The sequence below is a fragment of the Pinus tabuliformis genome, chromosome 8, assembly GCF_031772625.1.
Source record: "Pinus tabuliformis cultivar Carrire ecotype Pingquan chromosome 8, CPIR1, whole genome shotgun sequence".
NCBI lineage: Eukaryota > Viridiplantae > Streptophyta > Pinopsida > Pinales > Pinaceae > Pinus > Pinus tabuliformis.
The window spans coordinates 1,785,032,387-1,785,057,781 of NC_142294.1; the positions used below are offsets into that span (position 1 = coordinate 1,785,032,387).

Genomic DNA, 25,395 nt, shown 5'->3' on the forward strand with positions numbered 1-25,395 from the left:
ATAAAAATGAAAATAAAATACAATTACACTGATAGGCATGTTTATATCGAAAAGAGGGTGCCAAATTGAGTTTTTTATTATAAGTATTACATGTATGATCAAGATTTAATCAAAACAATTATTCTTTGTCATCATAGTTTAATGAAGATTGTGAGTAAATTTATTAAGTTACTTTCATTTTATAATTATGCATTTTAGATTATTTGCATTATTAAAAGGTTGTTTAGCTATGTAAATAACTTCCAACCCTAAGATTTGAATTCTTTCCAACCTCGTTGCCATAATTGTATTTCATGTTATCTTGTGTCCTAAGTCTATCCTTGTTCATCAACAATTTAACTTATATGGCTAGGCTAGGCTAGTCTAGATAATAATAAATTATTGCTTTCATATAAATTAAATGGTTGGTCAATCTCTATAGGCATCAATCCATAATAAACATTATGATCTCACACTACAAAGCTTAGAAAATATAAGATTGCCTAAATAATAACTTTATATATATATATAAGTAATTAATGGACATGATATTTTTTTAATTAAATTGAAAAGTAAAAATGACAAAACTACCTTTAATATAAATCTCAACCCTCTATCTTAACTACTACTAGAAATATTTATAAAGCTTGAATTTCTTAGATCCGCTTCATAATTATTAATGATCAAATTAAAATTATAAACCCTTTATTCCAAAATAGATAAGTTTACCCATCAATCTAAAAGCAACAATAATTAATTACAATAATATATATATATATATATAATCTAATTTTAATAAATTAAAAATATATATATTACAATTATGTAAAATTATAATAAAATGTTCCACACTGGATGGTTTGAAATGATAAACCACATTGAATGGTTCGAAACATGTCAACAAATAAATTTTGATGTGATTATCGTCAAAAAAATGACTCAAAAATTTAATATAGATAATAGAAACCTAAATTCAAAAATATTCCAACATATTCATTTGAAATTTTAAAATAATTTTTCATTTTATTGATTTTAAAATTAGAATAACTCCTATGAAAAATTTAAAACCCAAAATAATTAAGAAAATAAAATCAAATGTTTCAACCGACTTCTTACAAGATGTTGAAAGAAAAATAAACGACAATGTTAAAAGAAAAATAAACGACAAAATAAAATCAAATGGCTCCACCTTTTAATATCTTCAAATGATAAAAATAAAGGACAGACATACTTGATCGCTCGTACTCCGTCAAATAAGACAAATTGAATCCAAGATTCAAAGAGAGGGACTGTCACTCAGACTCTGTAAGTCAGGGATGTACACCATCTACGTGTATATACACCATTCCAGATGAAAGCAAAGAAAGTGTGTCCTCTTCTTGCACTCATTCAATATGAAGATATGCTTTCTTTTGAGGTTGACAAGTCGATGCACCTACCCTTAACCTGCGATGGCTGAATATTTCCCATCTCCCAAGGACGAGTGAGAAGGTTGTATGTCTCCCATGAGAAGAAGGTTGTTGGAGCTCCAGTGCATGCACCTATAACCTGCGATTCCCGAATGTTTCCTATTGTCCAGGAGGAGTGAGAAGGTTGTATATCTCCCAGAACTTAGAAGGAGAAGGTTGTTGGAGCTCCAGTGCAACAACGATGACAATAGCCAGGAGATTTTCTTCACTTATAGTGCGAGGAGTGCGGTCTGCTGGTTCCCGTTCATCTGCTGTTGGATCGCCAGGTATCAGGATGCTGACCATATTCTCTGCTTCGTCCTCGTTCGTTTAAGCTTAATACATCAAAAGTTTAACTCAGCATTACGGTTTTTGTTAAGTCTCAGAATATTATTTGTGTCTCTGGTTTGGCTTTAAATTGTGACAGCAGTAAAGTTACGGAATTCAACTTATTCTGATCTTTTCTTCGATCTCAAATTAATTCAGGCGTTTAATTTTGAGTGAAATTTTCTAAACGTGTTGAAGTATCTGTATCATATTCTTTATTTAAAGCTAAATTGTGAAATCTTTAAGCCAGAAATGTCCATATTCAGGTTTTAGTAGGAGTAATTTGTACGTAGCTGCAGAAAGGTTGATTTTGAGGGAAAGATTATAGTTTATTGAAATCTAAAGCCAAAATTGTGAAATCTTTAAGCCAGAAATGTCCATATTCAGGTTTTAGTAGGAGTACTTCGTACTTAGCTGCAGAAAGGTTGATTTTGGGGAAAGGTTGTAAATTTATTGAAGCCGCCTTATTGTATTCTTTAGGTTGATTTTGAGGGAAAGATTGTAAATTTATTGAAGCCGCCTTATTGTATTCTTTAGGTTGATTTTGAGGGAAAGATTGTAAATTTATTGAAGCTGCCTTATTGTATTCTTTCCTTCAAATTTTGAAGCAGTACATCTCTAAATACAGGGTCTAGTATAAATGTCGACAACTTCAGTTACAGAGAGGATCATTTTGATGTCCAGGCTCAAGTAGGAATGTGCAGTAGCTATAGAGAGAAACATTTAATGTTCAGGCTTTAATGTCCATATTCAGGTTTTAGTAGAAGTACTTCGTACATAACTGCAGAAAGGTTGATTGTGAGGGAAAGATTGTAAATTTATTGAAGCCGCCTTATTGTATTCTTTCCTTCAGATTTGAAGCAGGACATCTCTAAATACAGGGTCTAGTGTAAATGTTGACAACTTTAGTTACAGAGAGGTTCATTTTAACGTCTAGGCTCAATTAGGAATGTGCAGCAGCTAGAGAGAGAATTATTTAATGTTCAGGCTTTAATAAGAGTACTTGTGTACGAGAGATTTAGATTGATGTTTAGATTTCAATAAGAATACTCGCGTACAAAGAAATTCTTTTTGAGTGAGAGACTCTAAATTTATCGATGCGCGTTATTATATTCTTCCCTTTCCTTAAACTAAAACGGTAAAATTTTGAAGCCAGACATTTAAATTCAAGGTTCTAAGAGGAATGTTTGCTTTAGCTTTGTAGAGGTTCATTTTGAGTTTCTAATAGGAATATTTGGATTAATTACAGAGAGACTCTGTAAATTGATTGAAGTGGCCTAATTTTGATCCTTGTTTGCGCAAATCTGAGGTCGGAAATCTCTAAATTCAGGCTTTAATAGAAATATTCGTCTATTGAGTCACAGAGAGTTTCGTTTTGTGTGAAAATTTGAAATTTTACTCTAGACATTATAAAGCCAGACATTTAAATTCAGGGTTCTAATAGGAATATTTTCTTTAGCCATAGAGAGTTCATTTTGAGGTTCTAACAGGAATATCTGGATTAGTTATAGACCGAGAGTCTGTAAATTTATTGAGATGGCCTAATTATAATATTCTTTTGTGCAAATTTGACGTCCGAAATCTCTAAACTAAGGCAGTAATGGAAATGATTGCCTATTTAGCTACCAAGCATTTGATATTGTGCGAAAATGTGAAAATTTACTTAAGGCATTTTGAAGCCAGATATTTAAATTCGGGGTTTTGCTAGGAAAGTTTGCTTTAGCTATAGAGGTACATTTTGAGTTTAATAGGAATATTTAGATTAGTTACAGAGAGAAACGCTATAAATTTATTGAAGTGGCCTAATTATAATCTTCATTTGTGTCCAAAATCTCTAAATTCAAGATGTAATAGAATGTTTACCCATTTAGCTACCAGCAGTTTTATTTTGTGTGAAATTTTGAAAATTTAGTTAATGCATATTGAAGCCAGACATTTAAATTCAGGTTTCTAATAGAAATGTTTGCTTTAGTTATAGAGATGTTCGTTCTGAAGTTCTAATAGGAATATTTGGATTAGTTACAGAGGGAGATGTTCGTTCTGAAGTTCTAATAGGAATATTTGGATTAGTTACAGAGGGAAAGTCCGTAAATTTATTGAATTTTTTTGGGTGGCCTAATTATAACCTTCCTTCGTGCATATTTGACGTTGGAAATCTCTAAATTCAGGCTGTCAGAGAAATATTTACCTAATTTATAACAAAGAGTTTCATTTTGTGCCATATTTACCTAATTTGCTACAAAGAGTTTTATTTTGTGCGAAAATTTGAAAAATTACTTAATGCATTTCGAAGCTAGACATTTAAATTCAGGTTCCAGTAGGAATGTTTGCTTTAACTATAGAGGTTCATTTTGAGGTCGCAACACAGGAATAAATGGGTTAGTTACGAAGACAGAGTTACAAAGAGTTTGAGAGGTTCATTTTGAGGTCGCAACAGAGGAATATTTGGGTTAGTTACAAAGAGTTTTATTTTGTGCGAAAAATTGAAAAATTACTCAATGCACTTCGAAGCCAGACATTTAAATTCAGGTTCCAGTAGGAATGTTTGCTTTATAACTATGGAGAGGTTCATTTTGAAGTTGCAACAAAGGAATATTTGCGTTAATTACAAAGACAGAGTTAAAAGTTTAAGGACCACTTTTTCTTTGATGATATCTGCAATATTTTGATTGGGTAAGTTAAAAAGTCCAGCCAAAAAAATATTGTATATATCATGAAAGAGAAAGTGGTCCTTATACTTTTGCACCCCCACCCAATCAAAAGAAACTCTACTTTATGAAGAAGTTGCTTTGTTCATCAAACTAATTATGTATATTTTCTCAGGAGTTGCTTCATTATAATATAGGGTATCATACATTACATGGTTGGGTTTTAATGCTTATCCTTAACTTGATTGTAGATCCGAGTTATTAAAGGGCTTAATTAAAAAGTCATGATTGACTTTATTGATGACCCCTTTAATTGTCTAAATCTACAATTGGGTTATATTTGGTAGGTCCTAGCAAATAACCAATTGTTGGCTTGACATGCAAATCAAGATCCATGTAGGTGTCCAACAAAGGTAGTGTGGTCTAGCTCTAGTGTGTCAATTACTTGCCATAAAGAAGGTTTTACTTGAGGTGCATTATCATCACTAAAGATATAGCAAGACTATTAATTGAAAGAGGTTATAACCATAAAACATTCAAGACATTAATATTACATCCATTTACTCCATTCCTTAATTATGCACTATTAAAGGTTGGTTGGTGTGTTTTCAATGACCTGGACATGAATTAAATTGGGATGCAAGAGAAGTACGCAGATCCATGCTACCTTAGAAAACATTACAAGGCAGGAAGGACAAAGAAATTAAAGGCGAAATGGACTATGCTGACAATGACATAAAGATGAGAGGAAATAGAAGGTGGAGGAAAGGAGAGGGGGACTCTCTGTCATTCGATCATAATTCAACATTCAACAACAGAGTAGGAGGAACAACAAAGGAGACTTGTAGGAAGAAAAGAAAGATAGTGATATCAGTTCAATTGGAAAGATTGGTAGGAAGAAGATCTCTCCTAGGTGAGGAACAATGGTCTCTCAATTCCTTGTATATCCAAAGGGTGGAGATGGTCTTCTTCTAGATTCCCTTGATGGCTAGGGTGACGGTTGTTCCTTGGATTCTTGAAAGGAGGATCTTTGGAGCCTTTCTTGTTGTTTGGTTTTACAATGGATTCTGGACTCCCCAAGGCATGTGGAACCATTGTGTTTTGTTTGAAGAGTGGAGACTTTTTTCTCTAGACTCCCTTGAAATTCTTGGGTGGAGGCAACAAGCCTTTAGAATCCTTGTGTGTTTTGGTTGGCTACCATTGGATACTTAAGGGTGGAAGTTGTTGGCTTCTAGATTCCCTGTACATTTGGTAACTTCTAAGTAGCTGGTGGGCGGAGGAAGGAGGCCTCCGAAGTCCTTGTTTCAGCTAGCAATTGATGTTTTATTCCCTTGAGAAAGACCCCTCAATCTTCGAAATTTGGTTGGGGGGTGACATTTGCAAGTGAGGACTGACTGCAACTCTTTATTATTGGGTGGAGAGTCCTTGTCCCAAACTCAATTTCCCATACTTCTATTTTCAATTCAAGATAAGTCCCTGTACATGTGTCTTATACCAATGGATGTATTTGTATATGTTTTGACTATTAAATTTAAGCTACATTGATTGCTTGAAATGTGCATAATTTACAGTGATAATATGAAAAGAAAGAGACCCTATTAAATGGTTCTTGTGACTGTGATTTTGCTCTAAATGCTCTGAATGAAGGGAGTCATATATATATATATATATATATATATATATAGATATATAGATATATATCAATGATGTAGGCACCGAGAGTGTATAACTATGTAGGTAGTGTGAGTAAGAACTAGGGAGGTAATTTTAACCTTGTTGGTTGATTAAATACTTAACTTAGCTGTTAAGGTCAAATAATGTAAACTATGTGCACAGTGGTTTGTGGAGGAAAAAAAAAACCAAATTAAACATGCCAAACCAGTCCTTATGAAATCGTGCTTTGCTCAAGAGCAGACATATAAATATGCCATAGTGTTGGGGGACTGGGGTGACGTTTCCCAGAGGTTGACCCCTGGAATCCCAAGAGATGCAGGCTAGAAGAGCATCCGGGCCAAGGGACTGGGATGAATTGTACTGGAGGTGCAAGAGGAATAGCCAATCAGAGTCATCGAGGTGAAGGGACCGAGACAATGTGTCCCGCAGGACCCACCGAAGGTACAAAGGGGAGCAGGCATGGGAAGCGTCGAGATGACGTGGCAAGTTAGTATCAATGAGGAGGTCGGAGCAATGGGACCCAACTTGTCATCATGTGCACATCAACAAACCCTGCAAGTGGTTTTGGAAAACTCGAAATTTCCTTCTCTGACACCCCTTGTAGTGGTTTTGGAAAAGGTGATGGAGGGTGTTGGAGTGAATATGAGTCGTCGATTGGGCGATCAATGGTTTCCTCTTTCCTCCCATTCTGAGGGGTGTGCTCCTTGTAAACATCGTGCACTTTACCTTGTCGGAGTTGCTTATGACAACTTCGTTGTTCAAATGTGTGAGGATCCGCCCAGAAATTGCATGTCTTTTATGTGACATTGGGGACCGCCAGGGCATACTGGTAGGGCATATATATATATATATAAGAAAAAATGTAATCCCATTTTTCTAACAGAAGAAGAAAGATTGGGTTTATCCTTCTGAAATCGTGCTTTGCTCAAGAGAATACATATAAATACATGATAGTGTCGAGGGATTGGGATGATGTGTCCCAGAGGTTGACCCCCAGAATCCTGAGAGACGCAGGCTAGAAGAGCGTCCGGGAAATGGGGCTGGGATGAATTGTACTGGAGGTGCAAGAGGGGTGGGCAATCAGAATCATCGAGGTGAAGGGACCGGGACAATGTGTCCTGAAGGACCCACCCAAAGGTACAAAGGGGAACAGGCATGGGAAGCATTAGGATGACGTGGTAAGCTGATATCAATGATGAGATCGGAGGAATGGGCCCCAACTTGTCATCATGTGCACATCAACAGACCCTGTAGATGGTTTTGGAAAACCTGAAATTGCCTTCTATGATACCCCTTGTAGTGGTTTTGGAAAAGGTAATGGAAGGTGTTGGAGTGAATATGATCCAAGTGGATATTGGTGGCCACTTTCCAAGTCCACTTGGAACCCCACCATTGTTTCTTTCAACTTTTCAGTTTCCTTAATTGTAGCACAGTTTACTATTTTCAGCAGTTTTTCGGGTCCTGAACTTCGGGAGCCGTTTTGAGGCCCTAAACGATGTTTTTTGGGAACACTGGGAGCAACATGGGTCCATGGATCGATGTTGCTTTTCCCAAAATTGTAGTTCTCGGATAGATCTTTCTAATGAGATATTGTGCGCGTCAAACAGAGATCGTATGCCAAAGTTACGACCCTGTGAAGTTGATGTACCAATTTACCCAAACGGGGCCCACAGTTTTGCATTTCATCTTCTACGGTTAGGTTTTTGGATGTTTAGGGTTTTCCATTATTTCTCAACAATAAATAAGCCTGCGAGCCTCATTGTAACATAGTTTGGAGCCATGTAGCCACCACATCTCTTCTTAGAGATAAGCTACCATCACCCTAGCTGGTTTATTTCCATTGCTATCTGTAAGCATATTTCAGTATTTTGCATCAATGAAGTGAAGTATTATTTCCGCTGCATCTTTGTGTTTATGGTTATCTCTGTAGTTTGTTGTGTTCCTGTTTAAATCCAGATCATTGGTATCAGAGCGGTCTGTTTTTTCTCTGTTTTTCTTTGCATGTCCCCAACGAGGTCGGGATATAAGGAGTTAGGGCTTGAATTGGTTGAACCTTTGCAAGGCCGTCCTTGCAAATCCCGACGACCTCCCATGGCGGATGAAAAGAAAGATGAGGGGGCAGGAGATCCTATCAAAATCTTGCTCGAAGAAGCCCTTGAGCGAAAAAGGAACGCAATGATGGACAACTTTTCCCAGATCCTTCAACGGCTACCCAAGGGCGACGCATCAGCTTCCAACAGCTACTCTGGAAACGCCACACCGTTTAAGGTACAAGTTAATTTTGAAATCCCCATATTCGAGGGTCAGATAGACGTAGATGCCGTCGATAAATGGTTAAATCTCCTAGAGGGTTATTTTTCTATTCATGATTTTTCCAGTCGGGAAAAGATTATTTTTGCTCTTCCCAAAGCAGCCCCCCATGTCAAGGACTGCTGGGAAACCTACTGCGAGCAGAAGGATGAAAGTACAGGCTCACTATTTTCAGCCACACCCACTTGGGATTCATTCCGGGATGTCATCAAGGAGCAGCACGACCCTGTTGGAAGCTTATGAGGATCAATACATAAAGTGGACCACACTGCGACAGGGAAGGGACCAAGACGTGCTGGAGTTTACCAATATTTTCCATACCCTTCGTACAAAGTTGGGTATCAAGGATTCATAGTAGCATTTGGTACTCAAGTACCGTGGTTGCATGCACAAGTACATCCAGGAAGAAATATAATTCCTGAACATCCCCTCACTCGACACGACATACCGATATGCCGTCAAGGTCGAGCAAAAGTTTAAACAGAAGAAGCGAGACTTTGGATCTGCGAATCTGAAGCAAGGGAAAGGTGCCCCCAAACCGCATAACAAAGGACAAAGCCAAGGTGGGGCAGCCCAAGACAACTTGCCAAAGCTACAAGCAAAGAACAACATCGTGAAGCTAAAAAGGGACACAGGAAAGTGGTGTGAGTTCCATAAGAGCTCCACTCACAACACAAGTGAGTGTCGAGCCAAGCAATCACTGGTGGCCAAGTTAAAGGTTTCAGAATCAGATGCATGTTCTGACTCTGAGTCAAAACCCGACAAGGGGAATGACAAAGTGAAGCAGATTATCGATGTGGAGCCCAATGCCACCGTTTCCACCACGAAGATCGAGAAGGAGGAACTCAAAGATCCAGAGGAGGAGGAGCGTCTCTTCCACTCCCAAATGTGGGTAAAGGACTCCCCGCTACAGTTCATTGTCGAAAGCAGGAGCCAAAAGAACCTCATTTCGGCAGAGGTCGTGAAGTGGCTGGGCTTACCGACCACAACACATCCACAACTGTACACCATTGGGTGGCTTCACCAAGGACAGGATCTTCGCGTGAGCCAGCAATGTCGCCTTCCATACAATATCAAGCCCTTCACGGATGAGGTATTGTGTGACATTGCTCCCCTTGAAGTTTGTGATGTATTATTAGGACAACCATACTTATGGAAGCGACATGTTGTGTATGAATCAAGGCCCCGTGCGGTTATTATTAGTTTGGGAGATAAGTTGTACAGGATACCGGAGGTAGCACCGCCTACCACCATCTCTTTGATTACTGCAAAACAATGCAGTAAGCTCATTTCCAAAACTAAGAAATTGTTTTCTTGATGATATGCCCTCAAGGAAAGAAAAAGACGGTGGCCACGACCTCCAGATAGGGCCCCTCCACACGACAACTATAGACGGACAAAGTCGTGGAGGAGTACGAGGACATCTTCACCTCCCCCACATGGGTTTCTCTACACTGTCAGGTCAAGCACTCCATCGATCTTACCCCAGGTGTGTCGCTACCCAATGGACCAATCTATCAGTGCTCCATTCTAGAGAATGATGAAATCAAGAGGCAGATTCAGGAGAAACTACAGAAAGGTCACATCCGTCCCAGTTCATCACCCTATGGGAGCCCGATCGTGTTGGTACAGAAGAAGGATGGGACTTGGAGACTCTGTATTGACTATTGGGCACTGAACAAGATCATTGTCCTCTTGGACCAACTGAAGGGGGCAAAATATTTTAGCAAGATCAATTTGAAGTCAGGATATCACCAAGTACCAATCGAACCCTCCCATGTGTGGAAGACTGCCTTCAAAGCCAAGGAGGGACTTTTCGAATGGTTGGTTATTCCTTTCGGATTGACGAATGCTCCTGCAACCTTCATGAGGCTAATGGATGACATCTTGCGGCCATTTACCAACTCATTGTAGTGGTATACTTGGATGACATCCTGATCTTCAGCTAGAGTTGGGAAGAGCACCTCCACCACATCCGACAGGTTCTCCAAACACTGCAGAAACACAAGTTACGTGCCAATTTGGACAAATGCACTTCTGGCATGACCCAGGTTCAGTATCTGGGATACATTATTGATGAAAAGGGGGTGCATGTGGATCCAACCAAGATCCAAGTCATTCGAGATTGGCCATCTCCAACCACTCTGACAAAGCTCCACAACTTTCTAGGTCTTACCAACTTCTACCGCAAGTTCATGTTGGGATTTTCTCATATCACTTGGCCCTTGAGTCAAGTCACCAAGGGAGGAGTGAAAGCAAAATTCTTTTGGTCTGAATCTCAACAGAAAGCGTTCACAGAGTTGAAAGATCGCCTCTGCACGACACCAGTGCTCGCATTACTAGACTTGCAACAACCATTTGAGGTCGAGACAGATGCCTTTGACTATGCTATTGGGGCAGTCCTTACTCAACACGGGCATCCAATGGCATATCACAATGAGACACTTTCAGACACAGTCTGGAAGTATCCCACTTATGAAAAAGAGATGTATTCCATTGTGCAGGCTTGCCGACAATGGAAGCATTACATTTTGGGGAAGGAAACGGTCATCCACATAGACCACTGACCCTTGCAGTTCATACAGACCCAAGGGAAATTGCAGAATGATCACCATCAGAAGTGGTCCACATACCTGCAATAGTTCCATTTGAATATCAAGTATAAGAAGGGTAGCACCAATAATGTTGCAGATTGCCTCAGTCGACCACCGATCATGGCATTAACCACTGTGCTCAACTCTTGTGGGCACGAGACTTCTAATTGGCCACTTCTCTGCAAAAGAAACCTAGAATTCAGCCACGCATACCAGACACTCTTGGAGGGTCAACATGTTCCAGATTTTCACCTCCAGGATGCCCTGTTATGCCACCTGCATCACCTTTGTGTTCCTTCAAGCGAGCGTGCCAAGATGATTTGGAAAGCACACTACAGTCGGGCTGCTGGACATTTTGGGGTCGAGAAAACGGTGGCAGTACTACAGAAGTATTTCTATTGGTCGAATCTTCGACAAGATGTCTGGAAGTACATCAGATCATGCACTGCCTGCGCCATTGCCAAACCAACCATCAAGAAGCAAGGCCTTTACACCCCGTTGCCTACCCCTAGTCAACCTTGGGAATCCATCTCCATGGATTAAATGTCAGGCCTTCCTTCCACTAAGCATGGAAATGACTATGTTTTTGTGGTCGTCGACAGGTTCTCAAAGATGGCCATTATGGTTGCCTGCAAGAAGAATATCACAGTAGAAGCCATTGCTAAACTCTTCTTTAAATGAGTGTGGGTACACTTTGGGATCCCACAGTCTATCATCTCAGATCGGGATAGCAGGTTCATCAGTACATTTTGGTCCAGTCTTTGGTCGATGCTCGACACCAAACTCACTAAGTCCACAGCCTTCAATCCTCAAACTAATGGCCAGACAGAGGTTGTCAACAGGATGATCGTACACATTCTACGCATGTACAACTCAAAGCATCCACGCACGTGGGACAAGAGCCTCCCCCTATGTTTAGCACAGCTACAACCAGGCTCTCCATAGCTCGACTAGCCACAACCCTTTTCAGGTGGGCTTGGGATTCCAGCCACTATGTCCTATTGATGTGGCCATGCCATTTGCAGCTACTCACGCAGGCTCATGTCCAGTCCAAAACAGATAAGGCAAACAAATTCATTGAGCACATCCAACATATTCACCAACAGGTCCATGACATTCTAGAGAAATAAAATGCCAAGTACAAGCAGAAACATGATCAACATCGGGTGCCACACAAGTTTTAGGTGGGTGACAAAGTCTAGTTGCATTTGCAAAAGGAACGCCTTACCGGAGCCTATCAGAAACTCAGACCACTCCGATATGGTCCTTAAACCATTACCAAGGCTGTGGGAGGGAATGTATTTGAGCTTATCGTTCCTCCATTCCTTGGCCTGCACCCAGTGTTCAATGTGGACCACCTTTGGCCATACTTTCCACCATTACTAGACACATCCGACATTGCAGAACAACTCAGACCCACAGAGTTAAATCCAAATTGCATGGAACAAGCAACAACTGAGCGGATCATGGAAACACAGATCAAGCACACTCGCCAGCAGAATATCCAACTGTATCGAGTTGTCAACGCAGGCCACCTCCTTCACTAGGGCAAGTGGCTCACCAGGGACCAAGTTCAACAGAAGTTTCCTCATCTCATGGAGGAACTCAATGCAATGGGGACCATTGTTTCCTAAGGGGACAGGAATGATCTAGGTGGATATTGGTGGCCACCTGCCAAGTCCACTTGGAACCCCACCATTGTTTCTTTCAGCTTTTCAGTTTCCTTAATTGTAGCACAATTTACTATTTTTAGTAGTTTTTCGGGTCCTGAACTTCCGGAACCGTTTTGAGGCCCTAAATGACGTTTTTTTGGAAAACTGGGAGTAACATGGGGCCATGGACTAATGTTTCTCTTCCCAAAGTTGTAGTTCTCAGATAGATCTTTCTAACGAGATACTGTGCACGTCAAATGGAGATCGTATGCCAAAGTTACGACCCCTGGAAGTTGATGTACAAATTTACCCAAACGGGGCCCACAGTTTGGCGTTTCATCTTCTAGGGTTAGTTTTTTGGATGTTCAGGGTTTTCCATTGTTTCTCAACAATAAATAGGTTTGCGAGCCTCATTGTATCACAGTTCAGAGGCATGTAGCCACCACATCTCTTCTTAGGGATAAGCTACCATCACCCTAGCTGGTTTATTTCCATTGTTGTTTGTAAGCATATTTCAGTATTTTGCATTAATGAAATGAAGTATTATTTCCGCTGCATCTTTGTGTTTATGGTTATCTCTGTAATTTGTTGCGTTTTTGTTTAAATCCATATCAGAATATGAGTCGTTGATTTGGCGATCAGTGGTTTCTTCTTTCCTCCCATTCCGAGGGGTGACCTCCTTGTAAACATCATGCACTTTACCTTGTCGGAGTTGTTTATGAAGACCTCGTTGTTCAAATGTGCAGGGATCCGCCTAGAAACTTCATGTCTTTTATGCGACGGTGGGGACCGCTAGGGGGTGGTGGTAGGGTATATATATATATAAGAAAAAAAGTAATCCCATTTTTTAACAGAATAAGAAAGGTTGGATTTATCAGTAGCCACCACCCCACTGGGGTAAGTAGGGTGTTGTTACACCATCTTCATTTTTTACACCCCTTCTAGTTGCACTAGAACCTTTTCCCTGCATGTCATCCTCCTTTGTACATTGGTTCACTTCTTCCTTGGCATATTTTTTAAATAACTTATCCCAAATTTATTTCTTCCCTTCAAACTCATCTTGCAAATTACTCTCCTTTGTGTTTCTCTTGAATTTTTTTTTACCACTTTGTACAACATTTTCTATCTCATGCACAACCTTTTGCAATATTGTACACGATGCTCTTGCATAGAATGTAATAGTCTCTTCCCCGCCACCCTTACAGTATCTCGGGCTACAGGTGGTGTTCCTTATTGAATTGACTCGACCTCCAAGGTGTATTATGAAGATGGAGTCACAAAATTTCTCTTTTTACAACTTCTTCAAATCTCAAAACAAATTCCATCATCGTGCTTTGCTTGTCAAGAGCTTTTTGACGATATAAATTTTAAACAAAGTCTTTCGGTAGAAATCACATGAGAGAATTTTTTGGCCGACCTGTTTCAAACCAACAAGTGTGGTTCATCATTAGGACCACATGATGAACCACACTTGTTGGTTCGAAACGCGTCGGCCAAAAAATTCTCTCATGTGATTTCTACCGAAAGACTTTGTTTAATTCATTATGGATCACAGAAGCATGAATACAGATATAAATTTTATCTTAATCTGACTCTTGGATTGAAATTTATAACTTCATGAAGTTTGATCAATTGTATAAAGCCACATCAAGATTAGGCTACCATATGGTATCCAAGAAAGACAAATTTGTCTATTAGTAGTGTGTGGAGTTTTTATGTCAAGGAAAGGTCATCAAGTGACAACAAACAAAGGTAGCTTACGAGGGGCTACATATCCAATTTGTAGATTGGACAAGGGACCCCCACAATAGATCTATGTCGTCCTCATACTATGGTGGTTTACCAGAGTGGTTTTTTTCGCCCCCCCCCCCCCCATCCCCCTTGCATTAACCTTTGGAAGGATGTGAGCGCTTGTAAATCATCGATCCTGTAGACTTTGCGATTGCACTACAAAAAGGAAGTTGGTCGATAATGAGGGCAGTCCTATAAGTTGGTTGTCCTGAAAAATGGCAAGTTTATTGTTAATTGTCGCCAGCACTCTATTGCCACTAGTCCACCACTACCACCATCAACACTCAAGGGTTGAATTATGTTGTTAAGCGACAAGTGGCGATAAATCGCGTGGCATCCATGTGGCCTCCTTGTCACCTTGACAAGTCATTACAAAGGGGCTTATTTTCATGTCCAAGTCATGTCACCTGGGGTTATCACCACCCACGATGTTCAACAAAGAGAAAATACAAGGTGTAGTGAACAATGGGTAGCGTAAGGGCTCCACGTCATCGCAATATTGCCATGTGGCACTAATGTGTAGTCCACATGGCACTGCCATGTCAACATAATGTGGGTCCACATCATCATTAAACTTCTTGTGTGACATCCGAGTAGGTCATCATGGTACTTTCCATATCAACTCTAGTGCATGGGTCCCACCAAGCTTGCAGTGATTTCCTTGTGTAACTAGTTCATGATTGATCCAGCCGCTCAACATTGTATTAGGTTTTCACTTCCCTAGATCTACGGATCCCACTCGCACTTAAAAGTAATCTGAACCCAAAGATTATCCAACTGTCACAAAAGTGTGCACTTTGATGTCACCCTTGGATACCAAATTCCCTGGATCCAATCCTACCTAAGGGTGATCCAACTCTGACCACATATGGGTCTTCATGTACACATGCACTCTTCACCGCCCTGAATACCAAATTCCCCAGATCTAGTTTCTCTCCACAATAATCCATATCCATCTTTTGTGCAATGCATATGGTGTGGGACCCACCACATATCATCCAGATCTCCACATTGTATTTGGAATATGGCATATCTGGGCCTATGAATAGGTGTGCATCCTCACCATAACCAGATTCCTGGATTATCGGATATCCTTCCACACTTCAAAATAATCTGGCCTCGGATGTATCTAGGCCTTCATGTTTATATGTGCCAGTGTTAGTTTCAAATCCCTTGAATGCTCAGATTCATCGAATTTCTATAGCACTCCTGAAAAATAAGGGAAAATAAAGGAAATCTGGGTACTTTATTTAGACCAAATCACTTTTCAGGACACTAAATTTTCCGAAGGCTGAGACTAGGGCATGAGAAAAGAATCTCAAAAGTGTTATACCAATCCAAAAGAAAATAAAGGGGTTCCATCTGAACCCAAATTACACCAAGTCTAGAACTAAGAGAAAGGCATGGCTCTTAAGGCCATTTCAACCAACTTCAACACTATGCAAGATGAGATATGCAAGCCAATGTTATTTTGAGATCTATTGAAAGTTAGTTAACTTCATCATTGGGTTAGGATTCCTTCATTGATTAGTAAGAAGACATACATGTTTATATGATTACACAAAAGGACTACAAACAATATATGTAACATCATGAATCTCAGGCCATTAACCTGATTATAATTCTTAATTACAATAATATATATAAGTATGCATAAACTCATAGGATCATTGCATCATTCATTGTCTAAGTGAATATCATCTCTAACCAAATACTCATTTAACACACAACATATAACTCAAACTCATCACATGTAAGATATATTACAATCATGGGTATGGCAGTAAGCTTCCCAATTCATAAACATATAAGATAGTTGAGAACTCATAAAATAATAGGTTAACTGAGTGAACCTTAGAAAATTAGTCATAACCATATAAATGATCCTACTATTCAAGAATATGGTAACAAGCACACATTTTCAACAGTTCAATAAAACCATATATATGTGTGTGTGAGAGAGAGTTAAATTAGTTGGCAACTAAAGGAGGTAATTCGACTCTCCACCCAACCATAGGCTAGGTACCACCCTTGAGTCAAATCCAAAGTTTGAGGGGATGGTTATTTAAGGGAATCACACCAAGGAGTCCACTGCCTAGGTGAATTATCTACTTCCCTCTAGTAGTAAGCACCAAAACAACTCCCTTACTCTTATGAGCTCATTCATAAGGCTTGAACCAAAGATCCAGTCCAATTCAATCTTTTCGTTTGGCTCCATGAGCTCCTTGCTCTTTCTCTACCCAACTTTATTACCAACTCCCTCTACTTTTTTCTCCTATGTTTCACATTGTTTGTTTTTGTGAGTTTTTTATTCCCTTCCATCCAATCACACTCTTTCATCTATCGGTTGATGGTTTGGTTCCTTATGCCACCTCCTCCCTCTTTGGGTGAGGGCACTGTCTCCACTTCTCCACTTTGTCTTCCTAGGCTTCCATTCTCTTTGTCTCGATCCACTAGGAGGAACAGGATGGTGCCATCCCTCCCCATGTCGCTCACTCTACAACCTTTAAAAGCATGTCATTGTAGGTTGGTGGTTGGTCACATATATGTTAATGAGGCTAAATGTTACCATTATAGGTATACCCAACAGACATGTCACTAGAAATCAACCTGCATGCCAAAAGAAACCAATATGCACACAACAAGGAAGCCCCTCAAAACCTTGGATCCATGTGTCCCTCCATTTAGGCTAGCCAATTAAATTCACATTTAATTTATTTTATTTTTACAACATAATGTCTCAACCATCCATGGCCTCCATGTTGGCATTACATAGTCAAAATTTTAACATTACAACAACAAGGGTAACATGATGGGTGTTACATATAAGAAGAAGAAGCAAAAAATTGTTATTCATTGTAGGTTTAGATTTTTCTCTCTTAATGCTTGACAATCAAATGATTTATACGTTTCCAAGATAAGAAATGTAGATTGGATTTATCTTTACACCACGCTTGTAATGTCCCCCAACCAAAATTTACTCTTGGGTTTGTTAGAGCATCAACAATCTTAACATTTCTTAATAATTGAATGTGGATGATCTTGAATTTGTGAAGAACAATATTTCTTAAATTATTTGGAGGGTTGAAATCAACTTCCAATTCAATATTCGCTGCTAATAATCTTGATTAGCTTATTGGATCTAACTTAGTTTATTGATTATTATTTGAGAATCCCCTTTGTCTTCCAAGATAGTGACCTTCATGATTTAGAGAACAAAAAGTTTTCTCAATGCGAAGTTTGGATTGTTGTAAAATTATTCGCTGATATACCCAATTTTCATTGTATATTTGGCATTACTAATATTTTATTTTGATGCTCCATCAAAATTTAGCATCAAAAGGGGAGAGGGAGAAAGGTGAAGGGAGCCAAATCATTAGTATATGAGTTCTAGTGTTGTACAAAAGAATGGATTCCAGTGCATTTGAATCAAATTTCAACTTGTCTTATAAAATCCCTATTAAATCCTATGTTAACCAAGTTTTGATAAGAGAGTTTCTTTGATTTAATTTACAATATTCAAATAGGTTTCTTGTAGTTATTTTATCATCTTTTTGAGTTGACAAGGTTGTTTTCATCAAGTAGGTTAACTCATCGTTTCAAGAAAGAGTTCATTGTGAGTTCTTTGATTCTAGTTTAGCAAAGTCTTATTAGGTTACCAATTGTTATTGTCATTAGCAATTAATTTGTCCTCCATTTCAATATTCCAGGAAAGAATAAGATATCTTATGAAGATTTCCTTGAAAATAAAACATGACAACTTTTTTTTTTACTAAATATTTAAAATTACAAATTTGGAAATTATATCCCATAGTTTGAATCCTAATTTAGATTGAATTGAAAAAAAAAACTATTTTTTTTTTCAATTCATATTTTCAACTTATTTCCCTATGGTTTTACTCATATTTCAAGTGGGAACACTCGTTGGATGCATAGTTTAATTCGTCATCCAAGAAGTGCCCATCTTGCATACTTTCGATGGACCTTGCTACACGAAAAATGAGAAATGCATGAAAAACGTCATTGCAATATTGCAATGACGTTTTTCATGCATTTCTCATTTTTCATGTAGTAGGGTCCATCAAAAGTATGCAACATGGGTACTTCTTGGACGAAGAATTAAATTATGCATCCAACGAATTCTGTAGCTCAAAATTTGAATAAAACCATAGAGAGATAAGCTGAAAATACGAGTTGAAAAAGTAGTTTTTCTTTTTTTCCCTCTAAAATTTGATGATGTAATCTAATCTTATTTTATTATTTCAACTATTATATTATAATATTCCTTAGGGGGCCCATTTTAGACCCCAAAATTTCTCTAATGGTTAGAATAGACATACATGGATCTCTCTCCAACGTCTATGACCCACAAACTCCCTCTAAGAAACAAGACATGCTTCATCACCTTACCTCCCTGAAGGACCAACTAGACCCCTCCAAATGGATTATAGGAGGTGACTTCAACATCATCACCTCGCTAGGGGAGAAAAAAGGTGGTAGAAGACAAATATATCAAGAATCAGAGGATTTGATAACCTTCATAGATGAGGCAAGCATGGTGGACATGAATACTACCAACGACCTCTTCACTTGGAACAACAAGAGAGGAGGATCGACCCAGATTTGATCGCGTCTATATCGCTTCCTTGTGGTAGTATCCCTCCTTGTTAGTGGGCCTGAACTCTTAGTAGAGATCCTCACATCCTTGAGGCCGGACCACTGACCCATATCCCTTTCATGGAGGACCTTTGGGAAATATTTAAAATGTCCCTTTCAGTTTGAACAATTCTAGCTCTCAAACCCCAAGATGGAAAGATATGCGACACTTCAAAGGGTCCAAGATGTACATCTTTCATCAAAATCTCATGCATATCAAAATTCCTATCAAAATATGGAACACAGAGGAGTTTGACAATGTCTTTCAAGAAAAATAATTCCTTGAGAATGTTATGTCCACTCTCCAATAAGAAATCATATTGAATGATCGCACTAAGGAAACTAAAGCCAAGGAGGCAAACCTTTCCAAGCAACTAGAGGAGAACTACAAATAGGAAGAAATTTACTTGAAGTAGAAATCCATAATTCACTTGGTCAAAGAGGGAGAATACAATACATCCTTCTTTCATAAATCAACCATCCAAAACAGGGCCACCAACCGCATCACTATGCTTAGGATAGGGGTTGGAACTATTGTAGAAAAGTAGGAAGGCATCGAATAAGAGTTGTTCAACTACCTCTCTAATGTTTTACAGGAGCCTCCTCTACAGCGAGGGGGAGCCATCAACCAAATCACTACAAACATCCCTCAACTGGTCTCTGAAAACCATAATGCAACCCTCATCAGACCCATCTTAGAATCTGAGATCTTGTAAGTCCTTAACCAGATGGTGGATAGAGAAGCCCTTTATATTGATGGCTTCACTGTTACATCCTTCAAACAATGTTGACATTTCCTAACCAGCGAAACACATGTAATCATGGAAGAATTGAAAAGTAATAGATCCATCCTTCCGCCCTTCAATGCCACCTTCCTAGTTAATCCCAAAGGAGAACAATGTTGCTTCCCCAGGTAAATACTGGCCCATAACTCTTTGCAATGTTATTTACAAAATTATAGCCAAAATCATTGCCAATAGGTTGAAGCCCCTTCTTCCTCCCCTCATCTGTCTTGAACAATCACGCTATGTAGAAGGTAGACTTATTCTTGATGGAATTATCTTAGCCCATGAGACCATTCACTTTCTCGAAACCCTCAAGAAGACCGACATGCTCATGAAACTGGACATGTCCAAAGCCTTTGATAAGCTAATATGGGAATACATTGAATGTACTCTAAAATCATTTGGCATCTGCACCCATTGGATTCAATGGGTCATGTCACTTATTTCTACTTCCTTTTTCTCTACATTGGTCATTGGCTCCCCCACAGAAACCTTCCTCCCCTCCAAAGGAATTAGACAAAGAGATCCCTTGTACCCCTTCCTCTTCATTCTCATGGCTGAAGATCTTGGTTGAACCATAAATAATGCTAGAGTAAAAGGTTCTATAAAAGGTCTAAGTCTCCACAACAACACTACTCACACCCACCAACAGTTTGTGGATGATACCCTCCTCATGAATCATCCCTCTGATCCGAATTGGATCCTAAAACACTCTCTAAGTTTTCATAACTCTGTAAAATTCATGCCAAAAACTTCAAAGTCTTACAAAGATCAAGCTTATCAGAAGTATCCCCGAAATAGTTGTAATTTGTGAGCAGCATGAAGCAACGAGGGCCCTCGGTCAAGTGCATAGACCATTGGCCCATGGTAATGCGCGCTGTCACGAATTGGCAAAACGGGTGGTCTTTTTGAGAAACGGGGGTGGTTTCTGATATAGCGATTTGCCGGGAGAACCCCTCAAAGATGGAAAAGCCCCGAGCGACCTGGACCTGAAAAGTTATGTAATGCAACAGATATCGCACCGATTCCATCAAAAGCGGGGTCCCACAAAAACCGATAGGATATCGGAAGGGCCTCGAGTGGTAAGCGATTTCAACCGAGTCCCACCTGATGCTACACGTTGGGTGCCACGCGTCTGGCGGAAGAGAGAGAAAACCGCTCACATCGGATGGGTAAATGTCATGCTACTTACCCGACCGATATGGATGGAGATTGTAGGATCTAGAGGCTCCAGATCGATGGCGGAAATGTGATCCAATGGATGACCAGATTCAACGAGGAAGCAGACAGAGCTTTATAAAATTTGGAGTCCGAGATAGACGATGCGACGACAGAAGGTCGTGTTCGCAGGCATTCTTGAGTTAATGGTAAAAACGGTCGTTTCAAAGACATCCAAGAGAACTGACACCCAGTTCGTTATGAAACAGGTGGCCACCTCCCTGCGAGGCATTACACAATGATAATGATGCAGAATAGGGGAATTCAAATGGATAGAGGCAGGAGAACCAGATAGCTGGGAAGTTGAAATGAACAGTTGAAGGCAGATTAGCTTTAAAGCCACCAACTGACAGAGAAAGAGAACAGTTAGTTAGACATAGAAAGTTAAGAGCAGAGAGAAGAAGCCAAGCCGACTTGTAGAAGCAAAGGCAGTGTCGAGACAGACAGAGCTAGAGAGAGAGTCAGAGAGTCGGTGTACTCCAGAGAAGGCTTGAGAGACTCAAGCGAACTCTTCTGTATATGCCTGTCATGTATGAGTCTCAGATTGGGCTAATACTACTGTGACCAATAGAGGTTGAGTTTCAATAAGGCGAGTCTGTGTACTCGGGAGACTGGGAGAATCAAAGTACAGCCCCGCTGATTTATTTCTGTTGTGTGAGGCTCAAACCGAGCTCACTATTGTAATAACTCTTCTTTGAAAACATAATAGCGAGGCCACCACTGAAGGCTAGACCAGGAGACGTAGCCCAGGAGTGTTGGGTGAACTCCTTATTAAACTTCTTGTGTTTATATGTTTGCCTATTGTGTTTTATCTAACTACTTTAGTGTCTGTGTATTTCGCAATCTTATCGATCCATTGCATAAAATAACATAGGCACATCCATGCACATGAGTCTGTGATACCTTATTAATTGTCTTTAATCAATTCCAGATCAAGTGGTATCAGAGCTCTAGGTTGCTAAGGTTAGACAAGCTTGTGTTGGATTGTTAGTGAATGCTAACTAGATCAAAGCTTAAATTAGGAAAGGGAGAATTGGTTGAATTTGAACCAGAAATTGGTAGAGTCTATACTAGGAGGAAAATGTCAGAAGAGACTCCTTTGGAATCAGACTCTCAGTTCCTTTATAGTTTCTTGACTAGGAAAGCCATGGTAGAGGAAATGTATAGAGAATTTAAGAAGGGACGAAGAGAAGATTCTTCAACTTCCCATAACAAAGAAGCAGAAGAATCTCTCCTAAATGACCATTATAAAGTTAAAGGGAAAGAAGAAAAGATTCCTACACCTCCTGATAGTCCTGAAAATAAAAAGAAGCAAGCATCTTTGATTAAATTAGATGTTAAATTTGATTTGCTAATATATGATGGAGAGTTGAATGCAGAGAAGCTGGATAATTGGATTAGGCATATTGATGTGTATTGCAAGGTGCAGAGCATCGACTCAAACAAAAGTAAGATTCAGTTGGACAGTCTATGCCTTGGAGGAACTGCCTTAGTATGGTGGGAACACAAGCTGACATGAAGAAGCATGGTAAAATTATTTCTGTCTGGAGTGAATTTGTTTCTGTGATTAAAAATCAATTCTATCCACTAGCTTATATGCAACAAGCTATGCTGACTTGGCAAACTCTTCGCCAGTTGAAAGGGCAAAGTGTACAGAGTTACACCCAAGAATTTCAAAAAAGAGTTTTGATACTAGGAATTTCGTTAGACTCACCTGAAACTCTGCTGAAGTATCTAGGTGGTCTACATAGTTACTTGAGACATACTATTCTCATGTTTAACCCTACTAGCATAGATGAGGTATCTGTCCAAGCTACCCATATAGAGGCTAGAGGCAAGAATGTGGTCCCAGAGATTGGGGGATCATCCAAACCCACTGCAAGTAAGAACAAGGAAAAGAGGAAGCAAAAATGGAAAGAGAGGAAGGCTAATGCAGTACAAAAGACCAAACCTTCCTGCACTCACTGCAAGAAGGATGGGCATGACGATGAACACTGCTGGATTCTGCATCCGGAGCTAAAACCCAAGAAGTTTGATGGCAAGAAGAAGAAAGATGCTACCGCTGTACAAAAATATTTGGGGTTAGACTCAAGTGATGAAACAACCATTGTAGCCACATGTATACAAGGTAAAAATTCTGAAGCATCTTCTAGTAATTCTGTCCAAACTATTGATAGTGAAGAAAATGAGAGAAGAAGACATGAGCTTTTTCATATTAGATTTATTTCCAAACATCAAAAGATTGATACTTTGTTTGATAGTGGCTCACAAGTAAATTTAATTTCTGAAGCAATTGTAAAGACAGTGGGATTACTAATCACACCTCACAAGAAGCCATATCCATTAGGTTGGTTATGTGATAAGACAAAGCTACAAGTGACTAGACAATGTAAACTTAGGTTTGCCATTGGTTCATCATTTGTAGATGAGGTTGAGTTAGATGTAATTCCTTTAGATATATGTGGAATTGTTGTAGGAAGTCCTTACTTGTATGATAGAAAAACAATTTTCTATAGAGCGGAAAATAAGTATCAACTCACAAAAGAGGGAATAGAATATATTGTAAGAGCTCATAAACTCAAAAATAATTATACTCTCATAAACTCAGGGCAAATGAAAAGGATTTTAAATTCATGCAAGCAATTTTTATTGATGGTTGTAAAGGAAAAGAAACCTGAATAAACCAATATATTTGAGGGTTGTGATGCTAGACAACAAGTTGATTTAGAAAAAGTTGTTTCAGAATATAATATATTATTTCAAGAACCTAAAGGTCTACCACCAAAAAGGGAAATTGTACATGATATTAATTTATAGCAAGATGCTCCATTGCCTAACATCGGAATGTACAGGTTATCCACTTTAGAGAATGCAGAAATCAAGAAGCAGGTACATGAGTTGCTCGAGAAAGGGTTCATAAGACCTAGCACATCACCATGTGGATCTCCAATCTTGTTGGTGAGAAAGAATGATGGCTCATGGAGAATGTGCATTGATTACCGAGTACTGAATAAAATAATGATCAAGAATCGTTATCCCCTTCCTCGCATAGATGATCTATTGGATCAACTGAAAGAAGTTGTTTACTTTTCCAAGTTGGACCTACGCAATGGTTATCATCAGGTCAGAGTAGTAGAGCAATATGCATGGAAGACTGCTTTCAAAACAAAGCAAGGGTTGCATGAATGGCTAGTTATGCCTTTTGGCTTAACTGATGCACCTGCCACTTTCATGAGAGTAATGAATGATGTACTCAGGCCTTTCATTGATGATTTTGTAATTGTATATTTGGATGATATTCTTGTATATAGTAAAACATGGGAAGAACATTTGCAGCATGTAAAGCAGACTCTAGATGTTTTGAAAAGGGAAAATATCTATGTTAAATTATCAAAATGTGAATTTGGAAAAGCATCTTTGAATTATTTGGGTCATATAGTAGGGGGTGGTGAATTGAAGATAGATCCCTCTAAGGTTGTAGTCATTGTAAACTGGCCTAAACCCAAGTCTGCTACTGAAGTTAGAAGCTTCCTAGGGGCAACACAATATTGGAGAAAGTTTATTGCTAACTTTTCCTTAATTGCAACTCCTTTACATGCATTGACAAGATTGAACAGGGTGTTTCAGTGGGGAGGAAAACAGCAGAGAGCCTTCGACACTTTGAAAGAAAAGATTAGTATAGCACCAGTACTAGCATTGCTCGATCTTTAAAGACCATTTGAAGTTGAAACAGATGCCAGTGACTATGCCATGGGATCAGTGTTGATGCAGTATGGTAAAACCATATGTTAAAATTCCGAGACATTTAATTCTGCAGTAGTTAATTATCCCACATATGATAAAGAATTGTATGCATTAGTACAGAATGTTAAAATGTGGAAACATTATTTAATGGGCAAAGAGACAGTTATACATACTGATCATCAACCACTTCAATATCTACACTCATAAACTAAGTTGCAACAATCAAGACACTATAGATGGATGGGTTTTCTACAACAGTTTCATCTTGTCATCAGATATAAAAAGGGCATACACAATAAAATTGCAGATATGTTGTCCAGACCAATCATAAATGCATCTACTATAATTAAGCATAACTCAGTATTGCATGAAAGCTACATTGAAAAATATGCTCAAGATATAGATTTTAAAGATGCATATGCAACTTTAATTCATGGCAACAAAGTAGAAGAATTGGATTACCATGTTAAGGACCAACTCTTGTATCATTTGGGAAAGCTATGCATTCCTCAAACTGAAAGAGTAAAGATAATTCGAGAAGCACGCACTTCTTCAATCCCAGGTCACTT

At 39.0% G+C, this 25,395-nt stretch overlaps 1 protein-coding gene across 1 annotated transcript in view; it reads left to right on the forward strand.

Annotated features, from left to right (window-relative positions):
- Positions 1 to 1,374: 1,374 nt before the first annotated feature.
- LOC149243342 (benzaldehyde dehydrogenase, mitochondrial-like) overlaps positions 1,375 to 25,395 on the forward strand; it is a 106,944-nt gene continuing 82,923 nt past the window's right edge. Inside the window, exon 1 of the mRNA XM_089374488.1 lies at positions 1,375 to 1,714. Within this exon, the coding sequence (XP_089230614.1) occupies positions 1,630 to 1,714 (85 nt within the window). The 5' untranslated portion in view covers positions 1,375 to 1,629. The remainder of the gene's footprint in view (positions 1,715 to 25,395) is intronic.